Source organism: Muscardinus avellanarius (assembly GCF_963383645.1).
Source record: "Muscardinus avellanarius genome assembly, chromosome: 10".
NCBI classification, from domain to species: Eukaryota; Metazoa; Chordata; class Mammalia; order Rodentia; family Gliridae; genus Muscardinus; species Muscardinus avellanarius.
Window position 1 is genome coordinate 75,283,417 of NC_137796.1, and position 27,666 is coordinate 75,311,082.

The 27,666-nt window shown below is 45.8% G+C and overlaps 1 protein-coding gene across 1 annotated transcript in view; it reads left to right on the forward strand.

Moving 5' to 3' along the window:
- The window catches only part of DAGLB (diacylglycerol lipase beta), a gene marked incomplete at both ends in the record, with an annotated part of 40,931 nt that extends 19,374 nt beyond the window's left edge, over positions 1-21,557 (forward strand). The window contains 9 exons of the mRNA XM_080702776.1: positions 3,151-3,277; positions 4,651-4,734; positions 6,936-7,013; positions 12,173-12,253; positions 12,337-12,464; positions 18,988-19,056; positions 19,140-19,212; positions 21,012-21,262; positions 21,359-21,557. Coding sequence (XP_080558902.1) covers positions 3,151-3,277; positions 4,651-4,734; positions 6,936-7,013; positions 12,173-12,253; positions 12,337-12,464; positions 18,988-19,056; positions 19,140-19,212; positions 21,012-21,262; positions 21,359-21,557 — 1,090 coding nt within the window. The remainder of the gene's footprint in view (positions 1-3,150; positions 3,278-4,650; positions 4,735-6,935; positions 7,014-12,172; positions 12,254-12,336; positions 12,465-18,987; positions 19,057-19,139; positions 19,213-21,011; positions 21,263-21,358) is intronic.
- Positions 21,558-27,666: the final 6,109 nt, after the last annotated feature.

Below are 27,666 nucleotides of genomic sequence, written 5' to 3' on the forward strand. Positions count from 1 at the left end.
CTTCGAACCTGCGCGATCCTCCTGTCTCTGCCTCCCAAGCGCGGGGATTACAAGCGTGCGCGGCCACGCCCGGCAAGGACAATTTTTTTTTAATAATTCAAAAAAAAATGAAAAATTTAGAACTTTATCATTGATCATCAATTACTTTGCAGCTTGTATTCAAATTCTTCCAAATGTCCCAATAATACCCCCTTTCACAATTTTTTCTCCAGTAGGGATTATACTTTGCATTGAGTTGTCATATTTTCTTTTTTGTTGAATTGATGGTGCTGCGGATCAAACCCATGGCCTGTGTGTGAGGCAAGTGCTTTGCCACTGTGCTACATCACCCCCCCAGTCCTTTGCACATCTTTTTTTTTTTTTTTCCTGATGGTACTGGGGATTGAACCCAGAGGCATTCTACCTCTGAGCTACAACCCTGAACCTATTTTTTAATTTTCAAACGGGGTCTCACTAGGTTGCGGAGAGTCTTGTTAAGTTGCTGGGGCTCTCCTCAAACCTGTGATCCTCCTGTCTCAACGTCTCAAGTATTGGGATGACCAGTGTGCATCACCACGCCAGACTTGCTACATCTCCTTAGCCTCTTTTGGTTTGGAACAGATCCTCAGCCATTCTTTGTCTTTAGCGATACTGAGGTTTTGAAGAGGGCAGTATATACTGCATGGGTCTGATGGCGTCTTTCTGATTACATTCAAGTTTGGGTTTTGGGGTAGGAATTCCCTGTGAGGAACTCTGCATCTTCCCCAGTAACTTTTGCCTTGTAGTTTTGGTAGCCATTGATTCTCTCATGTGAATCAAATGTTTCTAGAATGGTTGCAGAATTGTGATTTTTTTTTTCTAAATTCAACATTTCTTCTCTATTATTAGTCCATTATAAAGAAGAGCTTTTTCAGCCAGGCATGGCGACTCACTCCCCTGTAATCCTAGTACTTGGGAGGCTGAAACAGTAGTATTGACAAGCTCGAGTCCAGCCTCAGCAATTTAGCGAGGCTCTTAGCATCATAGCAACTTATTCATTTATTTATTTATTTTTGTGTGTGGTGTTGGGGATTGAACCCAGAGGCATTCTACCTCCAAGCTGCACCCCCATCCCAATTTTTATTCTTTATTTTGAAGCAGGGTCTCACTAAGTTGCAGAGGGCCTAAGTAGCTGAGGCTGTCCGCAAACCTGGGATGCTCCTGTCTCGGCCTCCCAAGTACTGGGATTACAAGTGTGCACCACCACACATGGCTCAACTCTCAGCAATTTAGTGGGATCTATCTTTCTTTCTTTCTTTCTTTCTTTCTTTCTTTCTTTCTTTCTTTCTTTCTTTCTTTCTTTCTTTCTCTCATGTGTGTTACTGGAGATGGAACCCAGGGGCATTCTACCTCCGAGCTACACCCCCAGGCCTATTTTTTATTCTCTATTTTTTTTTTTTTTTTTGGTGGTAATGGGGTTCCTGGAAGCCCTTCTACCTCCGGGCTACACTCCCAGACCTATTTTTACATTTTCATTTTTTGGAAACAGGGTCTCCTAAGCCAGCGCGCATGGCTGGCTTCGAACCTGCGCGATCCTCCTGTCTCCGCCTCCCAAGCGCGGGGATTACAAGCGTGCGCCACCACGCCCGGCTTTATTCTCTATTTTGAAACAGGATCTCACTGAGTTACAAAGGGCCTCAGTAAGTAGCTAAGGCTGTCTGTGAACCGCAGTCCTCCTGTCTTAGCCTCCCAAATGCTGGGATTGCAAGCATGCACCACCACGCCTGGCAGTGGGATCCTGTTTCAAAATAAAATAATAAAAAGGGCTGAGGACAGAGCTTGGCAATAGAATCCCCAGCTGGGTTCAATTCCTAGTACCAAAAAAAGAAAAAATAGGATCTTTTCCTTCCTTACAATTTATTGTCAGTATGAATATATAGATTCTTATTTATTCTTTTGGTTATGATTCATTACTGTTCATTTTGCAATAAGTATAATTTTTATTTGGTGCTCAAAATGGCCCAGGCTTGGCCCTGCAGGCCAACTGACTCCTGTGTTCTTTTGACATGGCCCCAACACTTTTTGATTATTTCCTGAATTTCTGACATAAGATACTCAGCCTTATTTTGTGTTTTCCTTGGAACTGTTTCTGTGGGGCTCCCTCTCAGTGTGGGCAGTGGTAAATCCAAGTATGCATATCATTCTTGGAGTGTTACTGCTTCTGGGCCTTTTCAGGTGATAGAGTTGGGGAAAAATAACAATGTTATGCTATATGACTGACTGACGTTATTTATTTTTTATTTATTTTGTCAAATTGGGCATGGAACCCAGGAACGTTCTACCTCTGAGCTCTACCCCAGCTCTAATTTTTTTTATTTTAAACAGGGTTTCACTAAGTTGCTGAGGCTGGTCATGAACTATACTGCCCACACTGGGATTACAAGCATGGGCCACCATGCCTGGGTCTGTATTTTTTTTTTTTTTTTTTTTTTAATTTAGGAGTTGGGGATGTAGGTTGCTGATAGAGACTAGTGTGCATGAGGCCCTGGATTCTACCTCCAAAACCGAAAAGAAAAATCCTGAATTTGTACTTATGTTCCAGTCCAAAACCAGAGACATTTTCTTTGCCTTCTCCCACACTGCAGCCACAGTACTCATGCTCAGTACCCCAGTCTTCCAAAATAGTTTCAGCATTGCTAAACCCAGTATTGCTACAGAACAGATATGCTAAGAAAAATGTGTAATGTTTGTAGTCCTTTTTTGTTATACTGTATTCAAAAGTTCAGTTAGCTCTTTGTTGCTGCTTCTTCTGTATAATGTTAAATGCTCTTTTTTTTCCTTTTTTTTTTTTTTTTTCTGGTGCTAAGCAAGAGTTCTACCACTGAGCTGCAGCACCCCTACCCCTAATGTTAGTTTGGGAGGGTTTGGTTCAGCTGCTTTAATGGGCAGTTCTAGTGTCTCTCCCATCCTTGTTGGGTTTAATTTGTCTTTAAATATGTAAAGCATTAACAAGATGCTAGAAGTGAAAACTCTAGTAAGAGGTTTACACAAAGAAATGTTTATCGGTCAGCCAGGCTATCCTGGGAGTTGTCGCCTCTAGTCCTCCTGTTTGCGAGGTGTCCATGACAGCGAGGATTTGTGTTTTTGGTAAGGGGCTCAGACAGGCACAGTAACCTCTTTGTGTTCTTTTAGTTGCAGAAGCAGAACAACAGAATATGACTTGGTTGGAGGTGATCAGCTCAACTGCCACTTTGGCTCCATCCTTCAAACAACGGGGCTACAGTACAGGGACTTCATTCACATAAGCTTTCATGACAAGGTATGGTGTCACACAGTGACCGTGAACTACTTTTGGGTCCTGGAGACCTTTGAGATTCTGTTGAGAATTATTCTTCATATAACTTAGAGGCAGTCACACATATCACACCCAAATCTTGTGTGGAGTTCACAGATCCCCTGAAAGCCCACACAGGTTTCTGGATACATATTAAAAACCCAATTTTAACAGAAGGTGGAGCAACAAGGCTTCGTTAGCAATACCATACTATGTTTCTTACGTAAGCCCATCTTTTTTTACAGAACAGAAGCTCTTTCAGAATGAGTCCCATCCAGGTTTCTGGTTGCCAGTCTTAGGTTGTGGGTCTTCAGAGCCATCAACAGTGTGCAGTGCTAAGGGTCTCTTGCTTTGGAGCTTTCTTAGTCACCTTGGGATTTATTTTATTTTTTGTGCCAGATTAAAATAGGGGTGTTGTGCCTCAGAGCCATATTCAACCTTATTTTATTTGTTAATTATTATTATTATTTTATTTATTTATTTATTTATTTTGGTGGTACTAGGGTTCCTGGAAACCCTTCTACCTCCGGGCTACACTCCCAGACCTATTATATATATATATATATATATATATATATATATATATATATATATATATTTTTTTTTTTTTTTTTTTTTTTTTTTTTTTTTTTAAACAGTCTCTTACGCCAGCGTGGCTGGCTTCAAACCTGCGCGATCCTCCTGTCTCCACCTCTCAATCGCAGGGATTACAAGCGTGCGCCACCACGCCCAGCGTCTTAATTTTTTTAAAAAACGTAATCTAAAGTTGTGGAGGGCCTCATTTAGTTGCTGAGGCTGGCCAGGAACCTGCGATCCTCCTGTCTCGCCTCCCAAGTACTGAGATTACAAGCGTGTGCCACCACACCCAGCACCTGAGGAACTTAACGAAGCTGCAAAAGCCAGCGCTGTCTTTTGACATCAGTGGCCTGAGCTCATCGTTGCTCAGTAGCTCCCTGAGTAGTTTTCCTCCACACGAAAACCAAAACACTGTCAGTACGGTGCAGCGTTCCGACTCTGCGGCCTAACAGATCTCCTAGGGAGCTTTTAAAATACCTAAAGTCTAGGCCACCCCCAGATCAACTCAGACAGTGGAGACCAGGCCCACTCAGGGTTTTTAAAGTCTCCCAGTTGGTAGGCTGAGACAGGAGGATTGCAAGTTTGAGGCCTCAGCAGATGAGTATCACAGTAGACCTTGCTAACTCTGAGGATAGGGAGGGAGCAGTCAGTCCTTTCCAGTCGTGGTAAACAAGGTTTCTTTGCAGTAACCTGCTGCATGTCATTAGTGACAGCAGGATGGTCTTTGGTCATTAGCTGTGTACCTCCATTATTTGTCCTCATGTGTGTTCCTTATCTTTCAGGTATATGAGCTGCCCTTTTTAGTGGCTCTGGATCACAGGATGGAATCTGTGGTGGTTGCTGTTAGAGGGACCATGTCTCTCCAGGTAACTCCGGCCCCTGACTGATTAGACATGGGACCTGGGGTGGAAGCAAGGAGCACAGACTGTGAGCTGCAGACGCTCAAAGTGGAGAAAAACATTCTTAGGCCATAGATACAAGAAAACACCAAGGATAGAAAACAAGGAAGTGAACCCAGGGTTGGGAAGTACTTTTTTGTGTGGGGGGGCGGCGGGGGGATACTGGGGGTGGAACCCAGGGGCTTTTCTACCTCCGAGCTATACTCTGAGACCTATTTTATTTGGAAACAGGGTCTCCCTAAGTTGCTGAGAGATTCACTAAGTAACTAAGGCTGGCTTCGAACCTGTGAGATCCTCCTGTTGCAGCCTCCCAAGTGCAGGGATTACAAGCCTGCGCCACCACGCCCGGCTGAGAAGTACTTCTTTGCAAATCTTAAATGAGCTGTTCCCTTCATAAGTGACACCAGTTGGAGCAGAGATGCCAGCAGATCAGCCAGAGGGGCAATTGCTTGGTTCTCCTCAAGCTTTCCATGCCCATGGCTGGATGGGACATAAGTTCAGTCTTGCTGTTGAAAATCACATGATCTTTACCAATTTCCTCTTCCAGTTCCTCACCAGCCAACCCTCCCACCAGTCCCCACACAGCTATCTCTTCTCCAGGAGCAGTGGAAACTCCCTTTGTCTCTCCCCAGCCCCCGGCTCCTCTTCTGTGCTCCACCCCTGACTTCTCAGTTTCTCGGAGGCACCAGGCAGCAGTCTCCCTGTTCAACTTTCTTCCTTCTGCTTCTGTGTCCTGCCTTCTGGTTTCTTCTCGCTGCTCCTCAGTCTCACTTTCATAACTCTCTGCTGATTCTAAAATGCACTCAGGCTCCTCATCTTGTGGAGCTCCTCATCTTCCTGAGAAGAGGGCCCTTGACCCTCTCCTACTTGTGGCCAGCTCTGGGGGCAGCACCCCCAAGCCCAGGACCCCACCTGCATCTTCAAGGCCGTCGGGGCCTCCTCGTGGCCCTCCTCCCCCCAGGCCTGCCTGCCAGAGGCCTCCTGTTTATACTCTTCCCACCAGTATCCTCCCACTACCCAGTGGGGACAGCGAGGTTGTCTTGCTTTCTGTGCTCACCTTTGTCCAGTCAGCTGTGTGTGAAGTCCAGGCCCTGGGCTCCCTGGCCATCTCTCCTCCATTCCCAGCGGTCTTTTCTCTCTGTCCCTGCCTAGGTGCTCATCTTCCCAGCCTCCTTTAACCTTTCCAGATCTTACCGGCCTCAGAAACCGCCAGTGCTCCACACAGCTCTTAACATGCAGTCCACATTTCTCATCATAGCCGCGTGGCTGCTTTATGCCCTGACCGTTACCATTCTGCACACAGCACACTGTGGCTTCTCGGCAAACCACGTGTGGGGCTTTCTAAATAGCGTAGGTGTGGAGCCCCACCCCCAACAAGCCTCCTGGGGTCCAGGGGTACCTGGAGCTTGGGTCATGCCTATACCCTGGGACCTACTGTCCCCCCATTGAGAACAGGACTCTTCTCTGCTTCCTGGACCAGCCTTTCCTTCAAGCTCTGGCTCACGCACCCCCTCCTCCAGGAAGTGCCCTGTTCTCAGTCTCTGTCCCCTCCTGCATCTCCCCTTGGTATGGCAAGAGTCCCATGGGCCTCTTGCTCTCGTAGTCCAGGGAGCTGGACTGCATCTCTGAGGACAGGAACAGTACTTTGTTTAAAACCCCAGTATAGCTGGGCGTGGTGGTGCACACTTGTAATCCCCGCGCTTGGGAGGCAGAGACAGGAGGATGGCGCAGGTTCGAAGCCAGCCGCACTGGCTTAAGAGACACTGTTTCCAAATAAAAATATAAAAAAAAAATAGGTGTCTGGGAGTGTACCCCGGAGGTAAAAGAGTTTCCAGGAACCCCAGTACCACCACCAAAAAAAAAAACCAGTATACTCTGTGCTGAGAGCCCATAGACTGTGCACAGTGGGTAAGGCAGAGGTGTGTGTGGTCTTGGATGTGCCCATGTCCCTTCCGCCATGCATGCCTGGCCCGGACCTGATGCACTTGAACCCTTAGGTGCTGCTTGCTTCTCTGGGGCTTCTCTGCTGAGGCGAGGCACCACAGGATCCGCCCTCAGCAGTCCACCGTGCCTGGCGGGTATCCTGGGGGTGGACGTCGTTAGTCTCAGGGTACACATCCACCTGCAGCACCACAGGCTAACCTTGTTCTGCCCATGCCTTTCTGTAGGACATCCTTACCGATCTGTCCGCTGAGAGCGAGAGCCTCCACCTGGACATCGAGGTGCAGGACTGTGTGGCACACAAGGTAGGGCGCTGGCTTGCCAGTCTCTCCTGTCAGTGCTGGCTGAGTAACGGGGCACGTGCCGGCTGCTGTGCAGAAATGCTTGTTATTACCATGGTGCTGATTCTCACACCAGGCAGGTGTGTGTGTGAGAGAGAAACTGGTTCAAAGAGATTGAATAATTTACCTGAAGCCACGTAATTGGAATAAGTGTCAAACTGGGTATTTGAGTTAGAAAAGCACTGGCGTGTGTGTGTGTGTGTGTGTGTTTCACTGGAGATTGAACCCAGGGATATTCTACTTCAGGGCTGCACCCTCAGCACCTTTTCTTAAGGTTTGTTTTGTTTTGTTTGAAACAGGATCTCACTAGATTGCTCAGAGTCTCACCAAGTTGCTGAAGCTGGTCTTGAACTTGGGATCCTCCTGTTTTAGCATCATAAGTACTGGAATTACAGGCATTTACCACCACACCTGGCCTTGGCTTTTCTTCCCTCTTAATTAAAGTCTGTTGTCATGGTGATAGAGCTTTCGTACAGTTCACACCTAGTACTGTGCACATGATTTCACAATTCTCTGTATGGATGAGGCCAGAGCCCAGTTCTCAGTTTCACTCTTACTATGCTGTGGGGTGGGGTATATGCTCCTCCTGATGGAACAAAGCCACCTGCCCAGAGCAGAGAGTCTTGCTGCTTGCTGAGGCTGTCCTTGAACCTGTGGTCCTCCTGTCTCAAACTCGCAAGTACTGGCATTTCAGGTGTGTGCCACCGTGCCCAGTAGCCCTGGGTTTTTTAAACAGTTTTCTTAATAGTGGTAAAATATACATGATATTTATTCTTTTAACCTTTGTAAGTGTATAATTCAGTGGTATTAGTGAGTGTTTGCACAATGCTCTGTATCTGTCACCACTGTATACCCAGAATTCTCTCTTAACCGCAACATAAGCTCTGTGCTCGTTAAACACTAACAGCCACTTCTCTGCCCTCTGGTAATCTTTCTTCTGCTTTCTGTGTCTGGACTTTCATGCTCTAGAGACCTCATACGAGTGGAATGTAGAATATGGAGACTATTCTTTTTGTGACAGTCTTATTTCACTCAGCATAGTGTTTTCCAGGTTCACCCACGTTGTAGCATGGTGCTGGAGACTGAGCCCGGGGGTGTTCGACCTTTGAGTTACACACCTAGCCCTGTTTTGTTTTATTTGAAAACAGTCTTGCTAAGTTGCAGAGAGCCTCACTAAGTTATTGAGGCTGGCTGTAAATCTGTGATCCTCCTGTCTCAGCCTCCCACATATGGGATTACAAGTGTACACCACCACTTCCTGTATGTCACTTTTTTTTTCTCCAGGTGCTATGGATTGAACCTGGGGCTTTCTACCTCTGAGCTCTACCCCTAGCCCTATTTTATTTCTTATTTGGAATCAGGGTCTTGCTAAGGCTGGCTTCAAACTTGCAATCCTCCCATCTCAGCTTCCCAAGTACTGGGATTACAGGTGTGTACCACCACACCCAGCTACGTCATTCCTTTTTAAGGCTGAACAGTATTGCATTTAGTGGACAAGCCACACCTTGCTTATCTGTTCGCCCACCGCGGACTTGTCTCTGTCTTTGGCTGCCATGACCAGTGCGGCTGTGAACATGGGTGTTCCTCCTTTCACTTCTTCAGGGTATGGATGTAGGAGTGGAATTGCTGGACTATGTGGTAATTTTGTGTTTGTAAGGAGCCACCAAACTGATTTCCACAGTGTCCGCACCATTTTACATTCCAGCTGGGAGTGTTTGAGAGTTCTGATTTCTCTCTATCATTGTCATCGGCAGTCGTTATTTTCATTTTGTTGACGGTACTCCCTGATGGGTATGAGGGTATCTCACTGTGGTTTTGGTTGGTGTTTCTCTGATGACTGGATGCTGCAGAGTTGCTGAGAATGTTGGGATGATTCACTCCCAGAAGTTCCAGTGGCTGCACTTGGGAGGAGGCCCCAAGCTGTCAGTGTGCAAGGCAATGACTTTGCTTTTTACATTTCATTTGTTTTTATGACCAGAACAGGTACTATTTTTGTAGTAGTTTTTGTTTTTGTTTTTTTGACAATGGTGGGGATGGACCCTAGAGCCCAGAGCATACTTAGGCAGACACTCTACCACTAAACTACACCCTCAGTGAGAATTAATTTTCTTTAACTTTTAGCTGTCTTTTGTGCCTCAATTCACAAAAAAACCCTCCAGTTTATTGTTGTGCCTATGTGAAGAGAAAACAAAAACAAAAAAAAATTAAACTCTATCCTAGAGATCTGTCAAAGCAGCTAAGCCCAGATTTTGTTCAGAGCCATTTTCTTGGCCTTGGCTGGGGCTCTAATGAGGAAAAGACTTCCCATGACCACAAACGAGCTTCCCCCTCACACCAGTGTTAATATTTCCAATGACAGTTCATCCATCAGGCTGGGAAGGCAGCCACTCAAGGGCTGTTCTTTTGGCTCCGATGCAGTTGCGGGCCACGTCGTTTGGTTCTGAATGCACAGAACTAGGTACTTAGCAGCTAATGTTGCCTGGAGTTGACTGCATCACAGCTGCAGGAGAGTAAAAGTGGGTCTGGTGGCTGGTCAAAAAGTTCTGCCCTGAGCCAGGCGTAATGGCACACACTTGTAATCTCAGCATTCGGGAGGCTGAGATGGGAGGATCACAGTTCATGGACAGCCTCAGCTACTTAGTGAGGCCCTCTGCAACTTAGTGAGACCCTGTTTCAAAATAGATAATAAAAAAAATAGGGCTGGGGGGGGGTATAGTTCAAAGATAGAATGCTCCTGTACTGCAAAAAAAAAGTCCTGTCCAAAGCCAGGTATGGTGGCACCCATCTGTAATCCTAGTACTAGAGAGGCAGAGACAGAAGGATCATGAGTTCAAGGCCAGCTTCAGCAATGTAGACCCTGTTTCAAAATTTTAAAAGGCTGGGGGTAGCCAGGAGTGGTGGCGTATGCTTGTAATCCCAGCTGAGACTGGGAGGCTGGGACTGGAGGATAGCGGTTTGTGGACAGCCTCAGCTACTTAGGCCCTCAAAAACTTAGTGAGACCCTGTTTCACAATAAAGAATAAAAAATTGGGCAGGGGTTGTAGCTCAGAAGTTGAATGACTCTGGGTTCCATCCTCATACCCCCCAAAAAAAAGAAGAAAAAAAAAAAGGCCGGATATGTAGCTCAGAAATAGCCTGGTTTCAATTCCTAGTACCAAAAAAAGAAAAAAAAGAAGTCCTCTCTTGAACAGACATAGAAGGTCAAAGCCTTTTGATCTATCTTACATGGTGCACAGTTCAAATCTACTTGCAGAATTATCAAGTTATTGAATCTAGGAGATTGCAATTGTTTTAGAGATTATCAAAAGTTTTTCATCCTAGGCTAGGCATAGTGGCAAATGCTTGTAATTCCAGCATCTGAGAGGTGGAGATCGGAGGATCGCACTTCATGGACAGCCTCGGCTACTTAGCAAGGCCCTTTGCAACTCAGTGAGACCCTGTTTCAAAAAAATAAAAAGACTATAGGGCTGGGGGTGTTGCTCGGAGGTACAATGGCCCTGGTTTTCATCCCCAGTACCACAAAAAAGTTTTCCATCCAAGTTCCCTCTACCTCCTCCTCTTAGACCATTAGTCTCATGAGGATGGGGCCCAGCAGAGAAACTGTAGAGGCCCCCCCTGTTCATTCACAGGATACTCTCTCCTCTGTTGGAGCTGTTTTATTTATTTATTTATTTATTTATTTATTTACTTATTTATTTATTTATTTATTTATGGTACTGGGGGTGGAACCCTGGGGAATTCTACCACAGAGCTATACCCCCAACCCTATCTTTTATTCTTTATTTTGAAACAGCATCTCACTGCTGGCCAAAAACCATGATCCTTCTGTCTCAGCCTCCCAAATGCTGGGATTACAAGCGTGTGCCACCATGCTCTGCTATCCCCAGTCCTTTTTATTTTATAATTTGAGACAGTCTAAGTTGCTAAGTCTAGCCTCAAACCTCTGATTCTAGTTTTGCCTTTTTGAGGACTGTCAATGCTTTATCAGTGTCACTGATTTTTTTTTTTTTTTTTTTTTTTTGTGGTACTGGGGTTCTTGGAAGCCCTTCTACCTCCGGGCTACACTCCCAGACCTATTTTTACATCTTTATTTGGAAACAGGGTCTCCTAAGCCAGCACGTGCGGCTGTCTTCGAACCTGCGCGATCTTCCTGTCTCTGCCTCCCAAGAGCGGGGATTACAAGTGTGCGCCACCACGCCCGGCAGTGTCACTGATTTTGAACTGTATACTTTAATGTTTAAAAAGCTCAGTTATGAGCCAAGCATGGTGGTACACACTTGTAATCCCAGTACTTGGTAGGCTGAGACAAAAGGGTTGCAGGCCTGTGGCCAGCCTCAGCTACTTAATGAGGATCTCCGTTACTTAGTGAGACCCTTTTTCAAAATAAAGAATAAAAAATAGGGCTGGGGGTATAGCTGGGAGGTAGAATGCCCCTGGGTTCAAACCTCAGTATTACAAAAAATAAACGATAAGTAAAAATGCAAAAAGGACTGGGAATGTATCTCAGAGGTAGAATCTCCTGTGTTCAGTCCCCAGCAACACAGAAATAAATTTTTGTAAAAAGCTCAGTTATGCCCGGCGTAGTGGCGCACGTCTAGTACATAGGATGCACTCCTAGTACATAGGAGTTTGAAACAGGAGGATCAAAGGTTTAAAGTCAACCTCAGCAACTTAGTGAGGCTCTCAGCAACTTAGCCCGTTTCTAAAGAAAAAATAAAATAGGGCTGAAGGTATAGCCCAGAGGTAGAAGGCCTTGGTGTTCCACCCCCAGCACCATACACATAAAAATAAGTAAAATAAATGGGTAGCTCAGTTATAATCTAAGTCTGACCAGCCACAGGGACTTGGCTAAAGTAAATTGTGGTATATCCATATAACCACAGGAGGGGCTGTAGAATGTCTGCTCACATAGATGTCCCTGGTGTCGTCCATTCACTTAACTACAGTGAGCACCCGCTCCGTCCAGTGTCTGGACCAGGTCTCACACCACAGCAGTGCACAGCGGGGCTGATGACCCCTGCGGATATGCCTTCCTTGGGAATAATTAGAGAATCATAAACAGTGCACATATAGTGTGGGCCTGTCTTCTGGGTCCTGCTGAATCCACCCTGTTTGTGTTTTAGGGGATTTCTCAGGCTGCAAGATACATTTACCGACGACTCATCAATGATGGGATTTTGAGCCAAGCATTCAGCATCGCCCCTGTGAGCTTTCGTTTCGCTTTCCTTTTCTTCTGTCCTTAGCTGTGTGTTGCCTTCACCTTTACTCACACTGCTTTGTCCTCTAGGAATACAGGCTTGTGGTGGTGGGCCACAGCCTGGGGGCTGGAGCCGCGTCCCTGCTGGCCATCATGCTCCGGAGCGCATACCCACAGGTCCGGGCTTACGCCTTTTCCCCTCCCAGAGGGCTGTTAAGGTAATGCTTCCCTGTCCTGTGTGTAACCAGGGACTGCTTACAAGTTCGGTGGTCCACTCATCTTTTATTTTCAATTTAATTATAATTTCTCATTCTCAGAAGTTTGTGTTTTAAAGAACTGTTTAGTTGAAGAAAAACTATAGCCTTTTTTAGGTCTGAATAGAGCTTTAATTTTCTACATGATAGAATTCTAAGATTTGCTCTGCTGTGTATGGGGGTGAGGGTGGTACTGGAGATTGATCCCAGGGCATTCTGCCTCTGAGCTGCTCCCACGGCCCTATTTTTTTATGTTGAAAAAAGTTCTCACTCTGTTGGGTAGGGATTTGCTAAGTTGCTGAGGCTGACCTCAAACCTGCAATCCTCCTGTCTCAGCGTCCCAAGTACTAGGATTACAAGCATGCACCACCACTCACAGCTTAAGATTTGCTTTTTAACTAACTTTATTTTTTAGAGTTTTGTGGAATTGAGCAAAGGTATATAGAGTTCCTGTCTACCCCAACCCCTTGCTCACAAGCTTCCCTGGCTGCCAGCGCCCCTCCAGATCCATACACGTGTTATCATCGATGAACCTGTATCAGCACATCGCTACCATCCAGGAGCCATAGTTTGCATTAAGGTTCACTGTTGGATGTGTACTTTGATGGGCTTGGAGAAATATCGAATGACATTTTTATATGTTTAAAAAGTGTTTCTCAAGCCGGGCATGGTGGCGCACGCTTGTAATCCCCACGCTTGGGAGGCTGAGACAGGAGGAGCACACAGGTTCGAAGCCAGCCTCAGCTACCTAGTGAGGCTCTCAGCAACTTAGTGAGACCCTGTTTCCAAATAAAATATAAAATAGATCTGGGAAGCCGAGCGTGGTGGCACACACTTGTAATCCCAGCCTTAGGGAGGCTGAGGCTGAAGGATCGCAGTTTGCCGACAGCCTCAGCTACTTAGTGAGGCCCTCTGCAACTTAGTGAGACCCGGTTTCAAATTAAAGAATAAAAAATAGGGCAGGGGCTGTAACTCGGAGTTCGAATGCCCCTGGGTTCCATCCCCAGACCCGCAAAAAAAAAAAAAAGCCCCTGGGTTCCAGCCCCAATACCACACAAACAAAAAAAAGTATTTCTCAGAGTTGGGCGTGGTGGCACATGCTTATAATCCCAGTATTTGGGAGGCTGACACAGGAGGATCGCAAGTTTGTGGACAGCCTCAGCTACTTAGACCTGTTTCCAAATAAAGAATTAAAAAAAAAAAAATAGGTCTGGGAGTGTAGCTCAGAGGTAGAATGCCCCTGGGTTCAATCCCCAGTTCTATGGGAGGAAAAAAAGTGTTTCTCTTTGCTGATTCAACATAGTGACTGAACTGTCCTATGTAATCTTTTACCACAATTACAAAATAAATTTGTGCAACAATTTTATTTTTATTTTATTTATTTATTTATTTTTGCGATACTGGGAATGGAACCCAGGGGCATTACCTCTGAGCTACACCCCCAGCCCTGTTTTTATATATTCTTTATTTTGAAACAGGGTCTCACTGAGTTGCAAGGTACCTCACTAAGTAGCTGAGGCTGTCCTCAAACCGCCATCCTCCGGTCTCAGCCTTCCAAATGCTGTGATTACTGGTGTGTACCACCATGCCCGGCTTGTACAAAAATTTTAAAAAGAAACAAATTAAGCCAGACATGGTAGCCCATGCCTATAATCCCAGTACTGTAGCTCAGAGGTAGAATGCCCTGGGTTCAATCCCTAGTATCAAAAAAGGGAGGGAGGGAGTGAGGGCCGGGCAAATTAAGAACCAAAACATAAGAGAAAAAGATTTTGTACCTATCACAGAAAATTTGGAGAATATAAAAAAGTGGGAAAATCTCTTTTTTGTGATGCTGGGGATTAAGCCAAAGCCTTGCACATGTTAGGCAAGTGCTCTAACCCCAGCCCCTAAGTAAAAACCTCAAATGGAAGTGGAGAGTATAGCTGAGCACAGTACTATATGCCTATTGTCCTACTTACTAGGAGGTTGAGGCAGGAGGATCACTAGAGCCCAGGAATTTGAGATGGACTTGAAACCCCATCTCAAAAAAAGAGAGAGAGAGTAGGGTTGGAGATGTAGCTCAGTGGTACAATGTTTGCCTAGCATGCTCAAGACCCTAGGTTCAGTCCCCAGCACCACAAAAAAAGAAAAATAAAGATGAATACAGTATACAAACCTCCATGTAATCAGTATCAGTAATTATTAACACGGCTAATCCATTATGTACCCTCATCCTTCTCCCTATATAATCCCCACAGCTGAATTACTTTGAAGCAAATTGGAGACATGATACCATTTTCTCTATAAATACTTAAATATATCTAAAATATAAAGTGTTAAATTTCTTAATTCCTGGATGTCTAGTAATTGATCACATATTCCAAATTATCGCCTAAATTTATTTTATTTTATTTTTTTTATTTTTGGTGGTGGTACTGGAGATGGAACCCAGAGGCCTTCTACGTCCGGGCTACACTCTCAGACCTATTTTATATTTTGTTTGGAAACAGGGTCTCACTAAGTTGCTGAGAGCCTCATTAAGTAGCTGAGGCTGGCTTTGAACCTGTGCAGTCCTCCTGTCTCAGCCTCCCAAGCGCAGGGATTACAAGTCCACGCCCAGCTCCTCCTAAATGTGTTATAGTTGATTTGTCTGCATGACAATCAAAACAGGGTTCTCACATTGGGTGTGGTAGATTTGCCTTATAACTGTCTTTTTTTTTTTTTTTGGTGGCACTGGGATGGAACCCAGGGCCTCACATTTGGTGGGTAAAAACTTTACCACCAAGTTATATCCCCTGCTGTATAACTGTTTTTTAATGTATAAGTGGGGTTTTTTTTTTGTTGTTGTTGTTGTTTTCTTTTGGTTTGTTTTTGTGTGTGGAGTACTGGGGAATACTGGGGATTGAACTCCAGGGTGTTCTACCTCCAAGCTACCCCCTCCCTAGCCCTATTTTATTATTTTGAAACAGGGCCTAAGTTATGGAGGGTCTCACTTAGTTGCTAAAGCTGGCAACAAACCTGTGACCCTTCTGTCTCAGCCTCCCAAGTACTGGGATTACAAGCGTGCACCACCACACCTGGCTTATGTATAGATTTTCCTCTCCCTCTTCTCTTTGTTGATGAAGCCAGGAGATGTGTTCTGAAGAACTTGTCGCGTTTGGGATTTGAGTCATTGTATACATAGTCATAGTGTCATCAAACACGTTCTCTATCCTATTTAGGTTGTTTGTATGTCTTTGAAAATGGTAGACTTGATCGGATTCAGTATGGATTTTCCTGCAAGATGATGTCATAGGTGGTGGTGTTAACTTCCTGTCACGTTATATCGGGGGCCATGCCGTCTGCTTGTTTCTCTCTGTGATGTTAGTCTTAGTAATTGTTACTGAGACACAAGTTTTACTAGAGGTTGCAAAGGGGTAATAGCCTGTTTCTGTCATTCCTTCTGCATTTATTAGCTGAAAATTATATATAAAGAACTTGTCTAAGCTTGTTCTACAAGCTAGGCGTGGTGGCGCATGCTTGTAATCCCAGCACTTGGAAAGCTGAGACAGGAGGATCACGATTTAAGGCCAACCTCAGCTACTTAGGCCCTTTTCAACTCAGTGAGACCCTGTTTCAAAATAAGTAATAAAAAAAAAAAAATAAGGGCTGGGGGTGTAGCTCGGAGGTAGAATATCCCTGGGTTCCATCCCCAGTACCACAAAAAAACAAAAAACAAAAAACAAAAAACTTGGCTTAGCTGGGCATGATGGCACATACTTGTAATCCCAATACTTGGAAGGCTGAGACAGGAGGATCACAGGTTTGAAGCCAGCCTCAGCAACTGAGACCCTGTTTCAAAAATAAAGAATAAAAAAAAGAGCAGGGGGTGTAGCTCAGAGGTCGAATGCCCCTGGGTTTCATCCCCAGACCCACACGCAAAAAAAGAAAAATAGGACCAGGAGGAATGCATAAATGCTAGAATCTTTCTCATTATTTAGCAGTGGTTGGAAGATGGAGCCAGCATTCTAGCAGTCTCCAGAGACTTGGTTTTTTGTGTGTGTGGTACTGGGGATTGAACCCAAGGGTGCTCTGCCACTGAGCTACTCCTCTAGCCCTTTGTATTTATTTTGACACAGGATCTGGTTAAGTGACCACTAACTGGCCTCGAACTTGTGATCCTCCTGGCTCAGCTCAGCTTCCAAGTACTGGAAACATAGGTGGTACCACCACAGCAGCTCAGGCCTTAATTCCTTCCCCTGTTGTGAAGTGTGATGTTAACGTCTTGTTCCAGTGGTTGCAGCTGCCTATTTTCTGTTCACTGTGTCCAGGTCGCGGCCAGTGGGAGTCCCTTCAGAGGAAGCTCCTGCTGCTTCTGGACACAATCCAGTGGTCTGCTAGTTTTCTTGCTTTCTGGTAAAACAAAATCTTGTCACGTTTTGGGCTTGAAATGGCCTTAGGTTTTTTTCCCTGTTCATATCTGGAATGAAACATTTCTCCAAGGAATTGTGGTGCCTTTTATGGCAAAGAGTCCTTAGAGTCTACAGCTGGGGCACCGGGGTGCTTTCAGTGGAAGGAGGCAGGAAATGGTTGTCATACCCTCCTCCCCGTGTGGATATAAGTACACAAATCGAGTTGCAGAGCATAACTTCTACCTGTATGAGTACTAGAAATCGTTTGAGATACTTGCAGTTTGTTTTATTCATAGCATCTGTTCCTACTAGAGATATATAGGCAAATTAGTTTTAAAATTACTTTAAATAGCTATGCTCAGTTCATTTGCCTCATTTGGCTTTTGATTTTAGGGATAGCTTTTGTGTGTGTATGTGTGATACTGGGGATTGAACCTAGGAGCATTTTAACTGAGCTACACCCCAGGTTCTTTTTTTAACAGAGTTTCACTAAGTTGTTGAGGACAGCCTTAAACCTGCAACCTTCCTATCTCAGCTTCCCAAGTACTGGGATTAGGGATGTTTCACCACACCCATTTGTTATTTAATTTTGTTTTCTAAGTCGCATAACCAAACATTAACATGGTTCCATAAATAACTATGCAAAGCAAGTACATTCAAAAATAGAGTTTCTAATCTTCTCAAAAATGTACTTTCCTAGCCAGGTATGGTGGTGCATGCCTGTAATCCCAGTTCTTGGGAGGCTGAGACAGGAGGATCACAAATTCAAGGACAGCCTCAGCAATATAGCAACACTCAGCAACCTACTGAGACCCTGTTTGTTTTTGTTTTTGTTTTTGGTGGTACTGGGGTTCCTGGAAGCCCTTCTACTCTGGGCTACACTCCCAGACCTATTTTTATACTTTTTTTAATTTGGAAACAGGGTTTCTTAACCCAGTGCAGCTGGCTTCGAACCTGTGCGATCCTCCCGTCTCTGCTTCCCAAGCGCAGAGACCCTGTTTTTTTTTGTTTTTTTTTTTTGTTTTTTTTTTTGGTGGTACTGGGGTTCCTGGAAGCCCTTCTTCCTCCGGGCTACACTCCCAGACCTATTTTATATTTTTGAAACAGGGTCTCTTACGCCAGCGCGGCTGGCTTCGAACCTGCGCGATCCTCCTGTCTCCGCCTCCCAAGCGCGGGGATTACAAGCGTGCGCCACCACGCCCGGCTGAGACCCTGTTTTAAAACAAAAAAATTGCTGGGTGTGAGCGCCGGGCATGGTGGCGCAGGCTTGAAATCCCTGAGCTTGGGTGGCAGAGACAGGATCCTGCAGGTTCAAAGCCAGCCGCACTGGCTTAAGAGACCGTTTCCAAATTTAAAAGAAATATATATATATATATATATACATATATACATACACACACATATACATATATGTCTGGAAGTGTAGCCCGGCAGTAGAAGGGTTTCCAGGAACCCCAGTATCGCACAAAAAAATTGCTGTGCGTGGTGGCACACGCTTGTAATCCCAGTACTTGGGAGGCTGAAACAGGAGGATCACAGGTTCGCAGCCAGCCTCGCCTACTTAGTGAAGCCCTTTGCAACTCAGTGAGACCCTGTTTCAGAAATAAAAATAAAAAATAGGGCTGGCAGTTTACCTCAGAGATAAGAATGCCCCTGGGTTCAATCCTGGGTACCACCAAAAAAAAAAAAAAAAAAAAAGGTTCACTTTGCCTCATAGCTGTGAAGGACTCGTCCTGTAGAACAAGTTACAAGTGTCTGTGGAGAGACACTTGGGTGTTCTCAGCTTCTACTCTCACCAGTAGAACTGCAGTGAGTAGCCTTGGCCTCTACCCTCCTGCGTCTGCCAGTGCGTCTGAGGCAGATTCTGCCCGTGGAGTTGCTGAGCCACAGGCTGAGCGCATCTGCTTGGTCTGCTGCCTGGTCCCCTGGCGTTTTAGCCACGGCGTCTCCGTTCAGTGTCTGCTGTGGCTCCAGTGGAATCTGGCCGGAGTGTCGCGTCATCTCTCCCCGTCAGAGGAAGGAGATGGCGACAGAGCCTCCCACCGACTTGGCCGCGCTGCTCGGTTCCCTCTGAAGCCCCCAACGACTGACTCGGCTTCTCTTGTTTGCAATTTCAGCAAATCTCTTTACGAGTACTCCAAGGACTTCATTGTGTCCCTTGTCCTAGGAAAGGATGTGATCCCCAGGTCAGTGCTGGATGGTTGGTCTGTGGGTTGGGGGAGGTGAAAATGCTGCGTACTAGGTCTCAATCTTCTTTTTTGCTGAACAGGTTGAGCGTGACCAACTTGGAAGATTTGAAGAAAAGAATCTTGCGTGTGATCGCTCACTGTAATAAGCCCAAGGTAATCTGGTGCCAGTGCTAGGAGGATCCGCAGGCGGAGGTCGTACATGGAGCCGAGAGCAGCTGTCCTCCTCTGCAGCCTTATGGCCCAGGGCATTTTATGTTGGGGCTTGAGTTCTGCCCTCTGAGCAATTTTTGTGTAGAACTATGTGTGAAGCCTGAGAGAGCAAATGGTGCCAGGTGTGGTGCCGTGTACCTGTATTCCCGGTACTCAGGAGGCTGAGATAGGAGGATCGCAGGTTTGAGGCACCAAGGCAAGCAAGGAAATGGCTAGAATGGTAGAAATGCTGTACCAGAGCCGGGCGTGATGGTGCACACCTGTAATCCGAGTACTTGTGAGGTGGGGACAGGAGGATTTCGAGTTCAAGAACAGCCTCAGCAACTTAGTAAGACCCTGTTTCAAAATAAAAAATAAAGGTCAGGGGTGGAGCTTAGAGATAGGAAGCCCCTGGGTTCAATCCCCAGCACCACAAAAAACAAAAAAGAAGATACTGTAACAGAGCCATTCCTGTCCTAGTTCAATGATTTGCCTGTCAGGCATCTTTGTAGTGTCTGGTAACTGATAGTATTCTAGTGCTTTTGATTATATTGTCCCCAAGCTTAGAAAATAAGGCTGTCAAATACAGACTTTAGGAGGTACTGGTATATCACATGGTAGACACTATGCAGTTGTTAAGAATGATGATGGAAGCCAGGCAGAATGGGGCATGTCTGTAATCTCAGTACTTGGGAGGCTGAGATAAGAGGATCGCAGATTTGAGTAGTGAGACTCTCGTCAACCTAGTGAGACCCTGTTTCAAAGTAAAAATAAAATAAGGCAGGAGGTGTAGCTTGGAAATAAAATGCCCCTGGGTTCAATCCCCAGAAAGGAAGAAATGAAGGGAAGGAGGGAAGAAGGAAAGGAGAGAAAAAAATTGGGCTGGGGTATAGCTAGAAGGTAGAGTGCCACCGGGCGTGGTGGCACACGCTTGTAATCCCAGCGCCAGGGAGGCCGAGACAGGAGGATCGCACAGGTTCGAAGCCAGCCTCAGCTACTTAGTGAGGCTCCCAGCAACTTAGTGAGACCGTTTCCAGATAAAGTATAAAATAGGTCTGGGAGTATAGCCTGGAGGTAGAAAAGCCTCTGGGTTCCACCCCAGTATCACAAAATAAATGGATGGATGGGTGGATGGATGGATGATGTAGCCAATGATAGTATGCTTAGCATGTGTGGGGCCCTGGGTTCACTCCCCAGCATTGCCCCCACCCCACCCCCTAAGAAAAGGAGAGAAAATTGTATTTATGAATAGAACTGATGTCAATAAATATTGAAGTTTCAAAGGGGGAAGGGGAGAGCTGAGGATGTAGCTCTGTAGTAGAGCACCTGCCTAGCATGCATTAGCATTCTCTGAGCTACACCCTCAGCCCTATTTTATCTTTTGTTCTATTTAGCTAAGTAGCTGAGGCTGGCTGTGAACCTGTGGTCCTCCTGTCTCAGCCTCCCAAGTACTGGGATTCCAAACCTGCACCACCATACCCAGCAAGGACCTTGTTTCAAAACAAAAAGTAAAAGGACTGGGGGTGTAGCTCAGAGGTAGAATGTCCCTGCAGTCAATCTCCAATACCATAAAAATAAATACTGTCCAAGTACAATGGCTTCATCACCCAAGAAGCAGCCAACGCTCACAACCCACATTTGGGTGGGACATGCTGAGCCCTGAGGTTGCTGCCACCTAGCGCAGCCCTGCCGGTGGCTCCGGTCAGGACGGTGACCGCCTGCCTCAGGGGACCAACCTTCTGTTGTCTCGGTCTCACCCTCAGTACAAGATCCTGCTGCGTGGCTGCTGGTACGAGCTCTTTGGAGGGAGTCCCGATAACTTCCCAACGGAGCTGGAAGGAGGCGACCAGGCAGACCTAACGCAGCCTCTTCTGGGGGAGCAGAGTCTGCTGACACACTGGTCCCCGGCATACAGCTTCTCCAGCGACTCCCCCCTGGACTCACCCCCCAAGTACCCGCCTCTGTACCCTCCTGGCAGGATCATCCACCTGGAGGAAGAGGGCCCCTCAGGGAGGTGAGTGCGTGCCTGCGGGAGTCTGCCACTCCCCGCCAGGAGGGAGGCCGAGCTCGAGCGCAGCTCTGCTAGCTGGCGTTCTCTTTTCTGTTTAAGGTGCGGCTGCTGGTCTGCTGCTCAGTACAGGGCAAGGTGGTCACATGAAGCAGAGTTCAGCAAAATACTTATAGGCCCAAAGATGCTGACAGACCACATGCCAGACGTCCTGATGAAAGCCTTGGACACTGTGGTGGCCGACAGAGCAGCCTGTCTCTCATGCCCAGGACACGGGGCCTCGAACGTGGACGTGGTGTAACCAGGCCCGCGGCGGCGGACTCGTGCATCTGCTCCTAAGATGACTCGATGGATGTGCACATACTTCCATGAGGCCAGTACGCTGGCAGGAGATGGTCAATTCAGTGAGCTTCCACACGACTCAACAGTTTACGGAACTACTTTTGAGCATAGCCTTAGCGGGATAGGGGAGCGCGCCAAGGCCGTGGTGCTCCCCATGGGCGGTGTAGAGGCCCCACCCAGTGGCCACCTGAGAACCGCCTCCACGGGCAGAATCCAGCCGCATCGGAAAACCTGAGTGACCTGTAGCCCCCACTTCAGGGTCTTGTTATACCACCGTGTAGATAGCTCTGATGACAACCGTAGTTTGTTTTTCAATATTTTCAGGGCACTAAGAGCGGCCCTGAGCTCCAACTGTGAATGAAGACAGCCAGGGCCAGAGGTGAGCGGAGGCCACACCCCTGCTGCCCAGTCCAGCACTCTGGCTTCTTGCTCACCAGTCGGGTGTTTGAGCAGCCAGAGTTGATTCTTTAATTCTCATAGATGATTCTGGTTCTGAGGCCACTTAGTGGGTTCAGACGTTTTAAAATAAAATGTTTGGGGTGGGGCATGATGGCACACATCTGGAATCCCAGTAAATAGGAGGCTGAGGCAGGACGTTCACAGGTTCAATACCAGCAACTTATAAGGCCAGGCTATTTCAACATTTTTTAAAAATCTAAAAAGGGAGCTAAGGATATAGCCTGGAGGTAGAATGCCCCTGGGTTCAATGCCCCAATACCAAAATAAATAAAGCAGTTATACATCGTGAATGTCTGTAGTTTCTAAGTAGGGCCACTTATGTTTTCTGGGCATTCTGGCCAAAGATTGAAGTCCACACAGGCATCAATCAGCTTTCACCCATGAGAAGCCCAATAAAATGACAGTGGAGGGATTTCTCTAAAAAGCAGAAACCCACAAGGATGGGGAAAACGAGAAAAGGGTAATCAGATGACAGAAGACTGAATCCCAAGGGGAGTTGGGACACAGATTTCCACAAACCTTGAGGAGAGATGGTGAGGAGGCCCAGCGGGTTTGGACAGGAAACCTGGCCCTTCCTTTGCTCTGAGGTGGAGCGAGGGGATTGGACGCCAGCAGGCAAGGAGAGGGGATGGCCTTCCTCAGCTCCTCCCACTCCACTAGCAACATTCAGGGAGAAAGCTTGAGAAATCTGACTTCAGACTTCTCCAGGCACCAGCTGTTACAGCCATGCCTCCATAGAACTTTCTGTTTATGTATTTTGTGTGATACTGGGGATTGAACCCAGGGGCATTCTACCTCCAAGGTACACCCCTAGCCCTATTTTTTTATTCATTTTGAAACAGGATCTCCCTGAGTTGCAAAGGGCCTCACTAAGTAGCTGAGGCTGACCTCGAACCACGATCCTCCTGTCTCAGCCTCCCAAATGCTGGGATTACAAGCCTGTGCCACCACATCTATTATTTTCTTTTTGAAACAGGGTCTTCCTAGGTTGATGTAACATTCACTACTTGCTGAAGCTGGTCTTCAACCTGAGATCCTCCTGTCTTGGCCTTCCAGGAATTACAGGCATATGCAACCATGCCCAGAGTCCCTTAGATCTTTGGAGACCTGCAAAGGTTGTTCCTTAAAACTTTAGTCAAGAGCCAGCCATGGTGATGCAGGTTTGTAATCCCAGCATTCAAGAGGTGGAGACCGGAGGACTGCGGTTCAGACAGGCTCAGGTACTTAGCAAGGGCCTTGGCGACTCAGTGAGACCCTGTTTCAAAAATAAAAAGACTAAACCAGGCGTGGTGGCGCACGCTTGTAATCCCAGCACTTGGGAGGCTGAGACAGGAGGATCACACAGGTTCGAAGCCAGCCTCAGCTCCTCAGTGAGGCTCTCAGCTACTTAGTGAGACCCTGTTTCCAAATAAAATATAAAATAAGTCTGGGAGTGTAGCCTGAAGGTAGAAAAGCCCCTGGGGTTCAACCCCCATCCCATTAAAAAGACTAAAAAATAGGGCTGATAGTGTACCTCAAAGGTACAACACCCCTGGGTTCAATTACACACACACACACACACACACAACTCAACCCTGGGTGAATACCTACAGCAGGGAGGTGGGGGTAATGTTGAAACGGCATGGTAGCATGCCACAAAAAGTTTGTTTGCATTCGCCCTGAGCTTCCCTAGGGGCAGGAAGGTAAGATCTGGCTCATGCTCTAGTGTTACCAGTGTTCCTCTCCCAAGCTTGACCTTAAGCACACACCTGTAATCCCAGTTCGTGGGAGGCTGAGATAGGAGAATCACAGGTTCTGGCCAGCCTCAACTACTTAATGAGGCCCTCAACAACTTTTAAATGAGACCCTGTTTCAAAGTAAGAAAAGCTGAGCCGGGTGTGGTGGCGCACGCTTGTAATCCCCACACTTGGGAGGCTGAGACAGGAGGATCGCACAGGTTCGAAGCCAGCCTCAGCTACTTAGTGAGGCTCTCAGCAACTTTGAGACCCTGTTCCCAAATAAAATATAAAATAGGTCTGGGAGGATAGCCTGGAGGTAGAAAGCCCCTGGGTTCCATTCCTAGTACTACCAAAAAACAAATAAGAAAAGCTGGGTGTGGTGGCAATGGCTTGTAATCCCAACATTTGGGAGGCTGAGACCGGAGGATCGCGGTTCGCAGACAGCCACAGCTACTTAGTGAGACCCTCTTTCAAAATAAAGAATAAAAATGGGGCTGGGGAGCCAGGCGTGGTGACGCACACTTGTATTCCCCGCGCTTGGGAGGCAGACACAAGAGGATCGCGCAGGTTCAAAGCCAGCCATGCTGGCTTAAGAGACCCTGTTTCTAGATAAATATATATTAAAAAAAATAGGTCTGGGAGTGCTGCCCTGAGGTAGAAGGGCTTCCAGGAACCCCAGTACCACCACACACACACAAAAAAGAATGTAAGACTTGAGGAATGGATCAAAGGTAGTACACCCAAGTTAAATACCTAGTACAAAAAACCTGAAGGAATTACCCATCTCTTAAGTTTACACCAAGCCAAAAAAGTTTCTAGTAGAATGGGTATTTTCAAAGATACAAGGGCTCAAAATATACACTTCTCATACATTTTTCTCAGGGACAATCTTGGGGAAGTTATTCAACAGGATAAAGGATTAAAACATGGATTCAGGATGTAGAAAACTAAAAATGAACATATATGAAGTAAAGGCCAGATGATTCTGATACTTAGGAAAATGAAAACTGATAAATTAACATACCTTGAAGTATTTGGACAACAGATGGAAGTTCACAGGGTTATTAAAAAGTACACAGAAGCCGGGAGTGGTGGCACACGCTTGTAATCCCAGCATTCGGGAGGCTGAGACCAGAGGATCGCGGTTCGCAGGCAGCCTCAGCTATTTAGTGAGGCCCTTTGCAAGTCAGTGAGACTCTGTTTCAAAATAAAGAATAAAAAATAGGGTTGGGGGTGTGGCTCGGAGGTAGAATGCTTCTGGGTTCCATCTCTGGTACTGCAAAAAAAAAAAAAAATACAGAAAACTAAAACAATTAAGCATTATCTCAAAGGAAACCAGAAGTACAGGAAAGTCAAAGTCCTGTTACTACATGGAACCACTCTAAGTAATTTACATAGTAGACACTTAAATATAATATTGATGAGAAAGGTGTTTGGGGGAAGAGGACACAGTTGGGAGAGCAGCTTTGTGTCTTCCACAATGGGAATGTCAATAATGGCATAATCTGAAAGATTCAACAAGAAAAGCATAAAATGTAGACATGGAGTAAATATGGAAAGCTAAGCTGGCAGAGCACTTGTTTTTGCAGTGCTGGAGAGCTCCTCCCCAGCACTGCAAAAACAAGAGTTACCTCCGGAGAGGATATAAAGGCCATTAGACTGCTGTTTACAAACTTTTACAACTATCTTTTGTTTCTAAACTGCTTATTTACCTTTAGCAAATAAAAGCTCAAAATTCAAGATTTTTCAAAGAAAACTGATTCTAACATGAACTTTACGTACAAATTCAGGCCCTGTAAGTAGATCATGTGGTCAACCCAGCCTCCACCCTGCATGGCACCGACCTCTGTAGCCCTGAGTTCTGGCCGACGATAGGTGCACATGCACAGACAGGCCTGTGAACACGCACACACGTGCCCCAGTATCTCCATGTGGGCATCTTCAAATCCAACAGGCCCTAACAGGAACCCTACGTCCCACCCCATGTTGTCTAGCTGTGGGCTTACCCCTTTCCCCTAGAAGTGGCGGTCCCTCTGTCCCTCCAGTGTGAGAATGAACACCTCCAACGACCCCAGATTTTTTTTTTTTTTTTTTTTTGCGGGTCTGGGGGTGGAACCCAGGGGCATTGGACCTCTGAGCTACACCCCCTGCCCGGTTTTTTATTCTTTACTTTGAAACCGGGTCTCACTGAGTTGCAGAGGGCCTCACTAAGTAGCTGAGGCTGTCCGCAAACCGCGATCCTCAGGTCTCAGCCTCCCGAATGCTGAAATTACAAGTGTGCACCACCACGCCTGGCGGACCCCGGATTTTTTTAAAGTGAGGCAAACACACACTAGAAGCTTGTTCGTCAAATTCTCAAAAATTCAAGTAGTACCAGGCTTATGATTCAAGGATTTATTAAGTCATACATGCAAAACATACTGCTAATTGCATTAGCAAAAGATCAATGTAAAAACACTCCACAATTCTGCAACTGTCAATTTAAAAAATTTTGTTCTAGTGGTTGAAAGGTCCAACATTGTGTTCTTGCCAGTGAGTCAGGTTGTACAGAACATGGTTAGCACTAGCACAGTTTACAGAACCTCAAGGCCCAAAGGAACATTGTTAGGCAAAGCCACGACAGGAAGCGTGTGTCCGTGTGGGTGAGGTAAAGAGGGTCAGTATTAGTCACGTGACAGTGTTGGTAATCTGGCAAGACAGTGATGTTAGGAAGGTTCATAGTTTAAGAATATCTAAAATATTTTAAAAACCGTTAAGAGTTGCAACACATGATTTTTACACCTAGTTACTAGAAAACTAAGGAAAGCACTTATTAGATTTGAATAAAGTAATGTGAAAACAGGAATGCACTTTTACTAATCTACCAAAAAAATGTCTAATGCGTTATCAGAAAGATTTTATAGTACAAGTCGGAGGCATATTGCTCATTAAGAAGGGATTCTATAAGAAAAGCACTTACTAAGTTAGCAACTATAGAAATGGCCAGTTGAAAGGTGAATTAAATGCCCAATTTTGGGAGGGATGGCAAGTAGAGGAAAAAGGAAAAGCTTAAAAGACACTGATAATACCGACCTTTCTTCATCATCTGCATTTGACAGAAATTAACCTTTAAAAATCGTTACCCGTGACATTTTATTCCATTGAATTATCCCGTGTACAATGTAGTGTAAATTAATCTCCACTTCATATTTAGTCAAAATACTGTCTTCATCCTTTGATCATGCTGTGTTTCACACTCCACCCGGCACACCCACGACTAGGAACAGAATACTTCGTTAGAGAAAACGTGAGGGAGTTCTGTTCGAAGTCTCCGCAAAGGCTAGTCAACTGTTTTAGAAAACCCGCTATGAAATCAAAGACTGATCCAGGAGCTGAGTTATACTCATCCCATCATGACATACAGTACAAAGTTACATAATGAACATGTGTGGTAAGTTACTGGTGTGTTTTGTTAAAACGGCAACATTTCGTTAAGAAGGCTGTGCTGCTTCACACAATCAAACTACTTGGAAGTGTCTGCGCCTCCTGACTCCAGAAGCGCAGTCTTCTTAGACAAAGGTCTCTCAACAGTTTGGTGCTTAGTGTTCTCAGCACAACAACACAACTTAGTTCAGAAGGTATTTTGGCAACTCTTAATCTGAGCAAGAATAGGGGCTTTTGAAAAATAAGGCTTTAAGAAGGCTTGTCATTTTAGGGCTATCTTTTAATAGAATGTGAGTTTGAACTCGTACACTTAGAACAAAACCTTAAAATTACTGATTGGTTCAAAATGGTTTTATGGAAAAATTAATCTGTAACAAAAACTTGGCATTGAGTGCGAAGGCTCCACCGTTTTTGAGCAAAGCGTACAAAGGTTCCAAGGGACAGGACCAAGAATGAAGGACGTGGACA